The following is a 9,888-nucleotide window of genomic DNA, read 5'->3' as shown; positions in this document are numbered from 1 at the left end:
TCCTCTAAGTTATTTGGAAGAGGAGAGCATTAATACTGGCAATCAACCCATTGACTTTTCTCCTCATTCAATCACAATTGCTGAGAAAGGTGAGACCATATGGGGCCACAGGGGGTGCTGAGTCCATCCTTTCAGCATGGCTGTAATACTTCTTAGAAGGAGCAAGGGCCTGGTCAAGTACCCCAAGAATTTTCTACCACAATATCCTCTCTCTTCAACTTAGGTCCCATCTCTAAGCCCTATCCTCTTCTTTCTAAAATGCTAGAAATAAAATACAAATATAGAGGAAAAACTTCTCAACTATTCTCAAACATGAAGTTCAGAGATATCCTTCTGAGGGTTTGCAATGTAGTATAGGAGTGAAGAGTGTGCATTCTGAATTCAGATTGCTTGGGTTCAAACCCTAGCTCTGCCTCTTACTGTGGGACTACTGGTGATCCACTTCAACTCTCTGTGATACACTATACAGTGTTTAGTGATTACTTCAACACTAAATTTTCTTGTCTGCTTAAAATTGTGATAGTAACGGTACCTAACTCATAGGATTGTTGCATGGATTAAATGAGCTATCTATCTATCTATCTATCTATCTATCTATCATCTTAGAAAGGGATATGACATATAGTAAGCAGCTTAGGTAGTTTTTGCTCTTTATTATTACCTTATTAGATTTCAATTTCACATTTTGGCTCACCTCCCACCATGCCCGGAATCTCTAAATCACCAAACCAAAGTTGGTCAGATCTACAGTTCTGAGGACAAAAATCTTTAAATTTATTTTACTTTAGTTTTATAAGTCTCAACACTCACAATATGTGAAGTCTTGATCTATACTTTATAAGGTTCATTCTGCTTCTTTTCTGGGTCTGGCCTCATTATGACAATCTCAATAATTATTTGAAAATGGTTTTAAACTCTACTATAGCTTCCTGAAGGTAGGGTTCTGATGGCCTCAGCAGCTTATTTCACTTGGGGGTGGGGTGAGGCAGGGTCAAGATTGTTTATGAAGCAGAACTGCAGAGTCTCAGACATGGACCCACTTAACAACAGAAGGAAAAGTCTTTTAAAAAGAGAGATGGATTCCTCTTCTATAGCTCCCCATGGGGATCAATCTGGAAGGATGCTGCTCTTCCCCTGGCCCCCTCCCAGCTCCCTTCCCAGTAGGAGTGATTGCTCTTTCGGCAGCCAGTCTGACAGAGACTAAAAAGAGCCAGATCCTGAGATGAGTCATCAGGAGATGCCTTTGCTTGGAATGATTGCTTCTTTGCTGTTTGGCGTTTGGTCAATTGCTGAGCTTTTTTGGAGCTGCACTGCCTAAGCAGCATCCTTATTTAGGAGCTCTAGTTCTGCAGCATGTTAACCTGCTTTCAATGAAAAAGAGCTACTGTGGTCAAATATTTTTGGTAAGTGGTGGGTTAAGGAAAGTTGGCAGGGTTTCTTAAATATAGGACTTTATAGATCCTTTAAAATGTTGACATGCAACATGATTTTCCATGTGGGGATATAGTATGCAGTGATTTCCAAACTTATAAGAACAAAAAACCTATTCTCTACCTACGACACTTGGGAAAAACAAGACTTTGCAGGGTAGAAGCCCTTTGGCCATGGTTCTCAAACTTTGCTGCACATTGCAATTACCTGGCATTTAAAAAAATACTTATATCTGGTTTCTACACTCAAATGTTCTGATTTATTTGAAGGGGTACATGCTGAACCTTGAGATTTTCAAAGCTCCCCAGCTCAGGTCATTCTGATCTGCACCAAAGTTGAGAACCACTGCCCTTGAGTCCTCTTGTCTTGTGTCATCCTCTGAACAGGATTAGTCAACAGAGCATTGACCCAGTTCAAGTCATTGTTTTAACAGCAAGTAGCTGCACAGCCTTCTCTGTTTTTAGTTTTTTATATTTATAAAAGAGAACTCACCCTAGCTATCTTAGGTCTCCTGTGAGGAAAGTGCTGATGGGACTTTGAAGAAATCATGGTCTTTAAGAACACACCTTTAATATTTTAGTTTACAACAATGCACATAAGGTCTTCAGGGTTAGAGTTCCTGAGAATGCTTCCCAAGGCATTGTCTTTAGATAAAATTTTTGAAGATCAGCTGTGTCAGAACCACCTGGGGTAACTGTTAATCTAAGGCCTTGTTCCATGGAAGACACGTTGCATCCGAATTTATGGGGGTGAGATGATAGTATTCACAATACTTTCTTTAGGTGATTTTTATGCACACTGAAGCTTGAGAGCCAGTACTCTGGAGAAGAGGTTGGTTTCCATTAACAATTTGCTCAGTTTGCCTAGTAGAAGTCTGTTCATGACCTGCTCGCACCTGCTTTTTGATCATTTCATCTCACAATCCCTGTGCTTGCACTATTAAAGTGAACTTGTAGAGTCACAGTGTGTCCTGGTGATGAGGAGCAAATGTTTTGCTAAAAAACCAAATCAAACCAAAAACAGCCTCCTTTTGAAATCAGACCACAGAAGGAAGGGTGCCATTGTGCAAAATCCTTGACAAAATTTCCAAATGATATATATGAAATGTTCAAAGAAATTATTATTATTATTTTTTTAACAGTATAAGGCAGGGATGAGGCAAGAACAGAAATCAGCCTCCTCAGATCCCTTGCTGAGCAAGGGCAGGACATGGGGTGGAACTTTGGAAGTTTGAAAGAGAAATTTTCAATGGTATTGGATGCCTTGTTAGGAAGNGTCCTGGTGATGAGGAGCAAATGTTTTGCTAAAAAACCAAATCAAACCAAAAACAGCCTCCTTTTGAAATCAGACCACAGAAGGAAGGGTGCCATTGTGCAAAATCCTTGACAAAATTTCCAAATGATATATATGAAATGTTCAAAGAAATTATTATTATTATTTTTTTAACAGTATAAGGCAGGGATAAGGCAAGAACAGAAATCAGCCTCCTTGCTGAGCAGAAAATCAGAACAGAAATCAGATCCCTTGCTGAGCAAGGGCAGGACATGGGGTGGAACTTTGGAAGTTTGAAATGAAAGAGAAATTTTCAATGGTATTGGATGCCTTGTTAGGAAGTCACATGAAGATAAATTGCCTATCCTTGGAGTCTCACCTCAGGAACCAATTAGTGCACAATGTTGGTGCAGTTATTACAAAAGCACCACTAGCAAGGTCTAGTGCTGGATCAGAAGCTCAGTGAAAGAAACTAGTCCTCTAGCCCTACTATCCTGGGCTGGGTCTGGACAAAATCTGGGGAACCCTTAGTGCCAGGGATGTATTATTTTGGTAAGGATGAAAGGAAAGAGAGAAATTCCATAAAGAGAGAATAGGACATAGATGTCCTAGGAGTGACTGCATCTCAACTAGATAAAGCAACTGAAGACCAGAGAGTAAAAATGACTTGCCCAGTCACACATATCTACTGTGGGTGAACTAGTAACCAGGTATCCTCCAGATCAGCAGGTTACCAGCAGAGGAAACGCTAAACAAAGGAGGAAGGCACTAGCAAGGAGAATTCAGGTGAGGACAGTTGATGCCCAGCTCATGGCTTTCAGAATTTCTTTTCTTTGCTATCCCTAATGAGTTAGCTCAGTATTGACCTGATTGCCATTGTATCAGGTAAGCAAACATGATCAAAGCTGTCCTTTACAGCCCATTCTAGAACTCTATTTAGGACCCCGAGATCCATAAACTCAGATTCCTTCCAAAACACTTGGACAACACCAGAGCTTCCTCTGTGTTCCAAATTGGACGTTGTGTGTCATCAAACTACTGCTTTTATTAAGACTGTGAGAACAACCAGACAATGGTCATGGAGCTTTGCTAGGTGCTAAAATGAGCTAATGTTTGCTCTTTCAATTCCAAGGTTAGTGCTAGTACTTTCAGAAAACAAGACAAAACAAAAAAGCAAAAAACCCTTGATTAGCCAGCCAGCTCTAATTAAGATAATAGCTGTTGTTAAACATTTATGTTGCCAGACTGAAAATAGAAATATTCCCCAAACAGAGCCCATTACTGATTGCTAATGGATTATTTGCTCATGCTCCTTTGTTTTTAGAACATCAATTTTCCTTCCCTAAAATGTTCATTTATAATTTTAAATAGCCACCGTATCCATGTGGAGTGCCTTTAGCTTTGCAGAGCATTTTCTCATCTGTTTTAATCTATGCATTAACCTTATCTCATAAAACAGAGCAGATGTTATGATTCCCTTTTGGCAGAGGAGGAAATTGAGGTTCAGAGAGGTTAAGTGCCTTGTACAAGATCAAACAGCTAATTGGGGACAAAGACGCAAATACAAGGACTGACTTGTAAGGCAGATAATCACTAGCTCTCTATTCTTAGTATAATAGAAACATTCATCTCCTTTTACCTTATATTAGAGTGAGCTCTGTATTTATCTACTTCCGCATCAGACTGCAGATTGTTGAAGTCAGGTGCCTACATGTCGGACACTCAATTTAAAGCTTTATTACTTGAAAATGACTTGAACTTCCCCCCCACCTGGCTCTTGTTTTAGCCCTCTCAAGCACACTGCTGAATGGATGGCTGGGTGGAATCACACCCTTGTGACAGAGTTCCTCCTTACTGCATTCACTGAACATCCTGAGTGGGGGCTGCCTCTCTTTCTGATATTTTTGAGTTTCTATCTGGTCACTCTGCTGGGGAATGCGGGAATGGTCATCCTGATCCACAAAGATCGTCGGCTCCACACCCCGATGTACTTGTTCCTTGGTCACCTCTCCTTCGTGGACGTGTGCTACTCCTCCACCATCGTGCCTCAGTTGCTGGCTGTGCTGCTGGACCACGGCATAGCCATCTCGCAGGCTCGCTGTGCAGCTCAGTTCTTCCTCTTCACCTTCTTTGCATCCATTGATTGCTATCTCCTGGCAATCATGGCCTATGACCGCTATGTGGCCGTGTGCCAACCCCTGCTTTACATCACCGTCATGACGCAGAAGGCCTGCTGGGGCTTAGTAGCTGGGGCTTATGGTGCTGGCTTTGCCAGTGCCTTTGTGAGAACGGTCACAGCTTTCACAATCACCTTTTGTGGCAACAATGAGATTGACTTTATTTTCTGTGACCTCCCTCCTCTGTTGAAACTCACTTGTGGGGAAAGCTTCACTCAGGAGGTGGTCATTATTGTGTTTGCCATTTTTGTCATGCCTGCTTGTATATTGGTGATCTCGGTGTCTTACATGTTCATCATTGTGGCTATCATGCAGATCCCCTCAGCTGGGGGTCGGGCCAAGACCTTCTCCACCTGTGCCTCCCACTTCACTGCCGTGTCGCTGTTCTTTGGCACCCTCATCTTCATGTACCTGCGGGATAACTCCAGCCAGTCCTCTGGAGGGGACCAAGTGGTGTCTGTGGTCTACACAGTGGTGACCCCAATGCTGAATCCCCTCATCTACAGCCTGAGAAATAAGGAGGTAAAGGCAGCTGTTAGGAAAGCCCTGAGCAGATCAAAGCCCTAGATAGACCCTTGTCAAATGTGTCATTCCTTAGTTTCTCCATCCTTTGTTTTTCTCAAGTATCACCTCCTTGGGAAGACTTCCTCAGACAAAAATTGCACTTGGACTCCTGACCTCCAATTTCTGGGTTATTATTCCATTTAATACTTGTCACCATCAGATGTACTATGTTTTATGTATTTGATATTGTCTAATTCCCACAACTAGAAAGCAAACTACATGTGAGTAAGCATTTTTGTCTGTGGAGAGTCACTGTTGTATGTTAGTGTCTAGCAAAGCTAGCACATGAAGGCTTTCAATATTTGTTGAATGAATGAATTAATCTCAGGTTCCAGTGTTTACCTTTAAGTTCCAACTTCTTCAGTTCTCAGTTTTCTTATCTGCCAAGTGGGTTTACCTACTTTGTAGTACCATATTTTGGGGAATGTAATTCATAAATGGGTAGGGGCATATCTTTCTTATTCATTACTATCTGTTGAATCAAATACATTGCTTGGCATAACAAATACTTGGTGAGTGGAGCAAAAACATTGAAAGATCAGAAAGTGATCTACAAAAGCAACTATTCTTTTTTTTTGGTCTTTTTTTATTTTACTCTTTTTTCTTTTTTAAAAAATTTTTTATTTAATTGTTGTTCAAATACAGTTTTCTGTCTTTTACTCCCATCCCAGCCCACCCCCCAAATGCTCCCCAATCCCTCCCTTTTCTACCCCCCTTAGTTGTTGTCCATGTGTCCTTTATACTAGTTCCTGTAAACCCTTCCCCTTTTCCCCTTGAAATTCCCTCCCCTCTCCCCTCTGGTCACTGTCCCCTTGTTCTCTATTTTAGTGTCTTTGGTTATATCTTGCTTGCTTGTTTGTACAAAAGCAACTATTCTTTTGATCCCAGGGATTTTTCACATTTCATCATTTATTCTTTCTTTGTTTCCTTATTGTTTCTGTGGTTTTTCAATGATGATGATGATGATGATGATAATTGCACTATATAAACTAACATTTTCTGAGCAATTACCACCTTGCAGGAATTGTCATGTTTGCTACAGTAATTGTCTGATTTAATTCTCACCATAACCTTATGAGATCTGTTCAATTGTCCCTGTTTCATAGGCAGAGGAGGCACTTGCATTTAGAAAGATTGAGCAGTTTTCCCAAGGCAGCGAGCAAGGTAGTGGGAGAGAGAGGCTTCCACTCAGCCAGAGCCTGAGCACTTAATAGCCATACACACAGTCTCCTGCTGTGACCCGCTGCCCTCTCTAGATAGTCACTCAATCTGGAATTCATTGTTATTGTGCTTCTCTTATTCTTTTACCTGATGAAGAAAAGATAATAGTTCAAACCTTTAAAAATTTATTTATTTTTCAATTACAGTTAACATACACTGTTGTATTAGTTTCAGGTATACAACATAGTGACTGGACATTTATACACCTTATGAGGTGATCACCCCAATAAGTCTGGTACCTATATGATATCACACAGAGTCATTACAATATTATTGACCTTGTTCCCTGTGTCGTATTGGTACAAGTTCAATCTTTGCAGGCATCAGGCAGTCATCAACAGTGACTTTATAAACTCTGTGTGCTAGTACTGTGTAATGTGACAGCACGTGTCAGTGTGTGCATGTGGGTGTGTGTAGTTGTATATCAGAAGATGATGTGTGTAGATTAAATAAATGGCAGTTTCTGGAACTCTAGGAATTTTCTTTTTAAGAACATATGACAAAAATTTTAGACAAGTGTTGGGTGGGCTTATCTGGGAAAAGATACAGGGAGAAAGCTACACTGGTGGCCAAAGAGATTTGGGTTCACACACCAACTTTTGTTCTTGTTTTCACACAAATCATTTAAAAAGTGAAGACTGATGGGTGGGTGGGACAACTAACTTTAAAGAGTGCATCTTGGGGCCATTTTGCAAATACTAACTGCCATGCAAATGTTCCCCTAGTACAACATCAACCTCTGTAGCAGGTGATAAGGGCATTTGTGTTGTAGAAAAAAACTGAGAATTTGGCACCAAATTGTGCAATCTGTTGCTTAGCTGTATAGCTTCAAATTGGTTAGAGTCTTTCAGCCCACTTTCACAACTGTGAAATAAAATGTATAGAACATTTATTCTAGGCCAGGTTTTATGTGGATCTCATTTATTCTCACAACAACTTGGTGTTCATGAAGAATAGGAAGGTGCTTGGAGAAATTCTACAAACATTAATTAGTGTTATTATGGCGATTAATAACAACACAACAGGATCCACAACACAATGAGCACTGATGAACAGAGGAGCCCATAGCTGATCAATGCCCTATTCACTTCAGAACTGCCTCGAATTATCTCTCCAGGGCTGAGATTAGCTTTGGGTCTAGAAAATTCCAGGAGTGTGAGTTCACTAAAATCTTTTTAACTTAAACTAATGCATATGTAAATGAACACTTAAACAAATGCTAAGCACTATGCTACAAGATTTACATGCATCATTTAATTTTAGTTCTCCTACCTACTTTAATGGAAAATAATTATTATTAACCTCATTTTTTCAAAAGGAAGAAATAAGACCCAAAGAGGTTGTGTAACTCACCAAGGTTGTTCATCAAGAAAATGGCAGTTCAGGGAGGAACTGATCTCAAATGCCTCTAACTCTTAAGTATGTATTCCTTTTTTGTAATTAAAAACTGAAAGAAAATTCAATTGTAGTTAACATACAATGTTATATTAGTTTCAGGTTTACAACAGAGTGATATGTACCTCATATTTATATCTCTTGTATTTATATTATACATTTACATGCCTTAGGAAGTAATTACCCCATAAATCTAGTAAAAGTATGTACTTTTACATGGTATCTGCCTTCTACATTTCCCCACTCTCTCCTAGGTCCCACTTCTTAGTTGCAATGTGTTTTGGAAGTATCCGGATTTTAGTTGAATTTTGGTCTCAATATTTGGTAGGTCTGGGCTGGGGTGGTGCATTTTATGGCCTGAGATGAATTCGAAGTTGGAGGAACTTTGCCCTCCTCCTAGATCAATGAGGAGGATGTGAGGGAATTTGCAGCTCCCTCAGACAGAGCAAGATTGGACCTTCTGAAGCCCTTCAAGAGCATCTATCTCTCACGTCAAAGCTCTCTCCGATAGACAGTTCATCTGTATGGTGCCTCTAAGCAGTCACCAACTTTGCCTTCATGTCTTCTTTTTCATTTTCAGTGATTACCTAGGAATTCAAGATTCCTTTCTAAACATTGTTATTTCTTACCACTAAAAATGTATGTAGCATTATTTTGTTCTATCATCTATCATCTACAATATATCTTTCATGAAATTATCCAAAGGATGTGTCTGATATCTTTTCTGATATGCTATGACCTTCTAAAAACAGACTTAACCGAGGTGTATCTGACATGTAATCAACTGCACATATTTAAATAGTGCCATTTGGTAAGTTTTAACATAAGCATGCACCCATGAAACCCTCACCACAATCAAGATAATGAACATTCCACTTCCAAAAGTTTCTAAAAGTTTCCTTTTATCCCACTGTTCTTCTCCCATGTTGCCCCTTCCACCACCCTCCCCTTCATACCCCCAGGTAACCACTAATCTGCTTTTTTTTTTTTTTACTATACATTAGTTAGAATTCCTTAGAATTTCGTATCAATTTNAGGTGTATCTGACATGTAATCAACTGCACATATTTAAATAGTGCCATTTGGTAAGTTTTAACATAAGCATGCACCCATGAAACCCTCACCACAATCAAGATAATGAACATTCCACTTCCAAAAGTTTCTAAAATTTCCTTTTATCCCACTGTTCTTCTCCCATGTTGCCCCTTCCACCACCCTCCCCTTCATACCCCCAGGTAACCACTAATCTGCTTTTTTTTTTTTACTATACATTAGTTAGAATTCCTTAGAATTTCGTATCAATTTTATATAAATAGAATCATGTCTGACTTTATTCACTTAGTCACAATTATTTTTGAGATTCATTAATATATTTGCAGTTATAAACAGTTCATTTCTTATTGATGGGCACTCTTTCATTGCATGGATATACCATCGTGTGTTTATTCATTCACCCGTCAGTGGAAATTTGAGGTGTTTCTCATTTGGGGCCATTTTAAATAAAGCTGCTATGGCTATTCACGAAAAGTCTTTGTACAGATGTGTACTTTCATTTCTCTTAGGTAACTTTCTAGGAATAGAATGGTTGAATCATATGGTAGATATATGATTAACTTGAAAAAAAAACCAAACTGTTTTGCAAAGTGACTGTATTACTTAACATTTCCACCAACAATATATGAACATTCCAGATCTTTCACATTCTCATCAACACTTGTTACGGCCAGCCTTTGTAATGTTAGCATTTTAATAGGTATGTAGTGGTACCTCACTGTGGTTTTAGTTTGTATTTCTCTGATGAATGATAATGTTGATGTTTAATCTTTTA

General features: G+C 39.4%; 1 protein-coding gene across 1 annotated transcript; it reads left to right on the top strand.

The window, feature by feature from the left end:
- Positions 1 to 4,514: 4,514 nt before the first annotated feature.
- On the top strand, positions 4,515 to 5,447 carry LOC118982801 (olfactory receptor 9Q2-like). Its single transcript, XM_037039974.1, has one exon. It carries the CDS (start codon positions 4,515 to 4,517, stop codon positions 5,445 to 5,447), a length of 933 nt encoding a protein of 310 aa, XP_036895869.1.
- Positions 5,448 to 9,888: the final 4,441 nt, after the last annotated feature.

Source organism: Sturnira hondurensis, unplaced genomic scaffold (genome assembly GCF_014824575.4).
Source record: "Sturnira hondurensis isolate 20B ecotype Veracruz unplaced genomic scaffold, ASM1482457v3 Scaffold0002101, whole genome shotgun sequence".
Taxonomy (NCBI): domain Eukaryota; kingdom Metazoa; phylum Chordata; class Mammalia; order Chiroptera; family Phyllostomidae; genus Sturnira; species Sturnira hondurensis.
Note: the sequence above shows the minus strand (reverse complement) of the source record. Positions and strands in the feature narration are given on the sequence as shown.

Coding starts and splice junctions, on each gene's coding strand:
- LOC118982801 (XM_037039974.1), top strand. CDS start 4,515: ATGGCTGGGTGGAATCACACCCTTGTGACAGAGTTCCTCCTTACTGCA.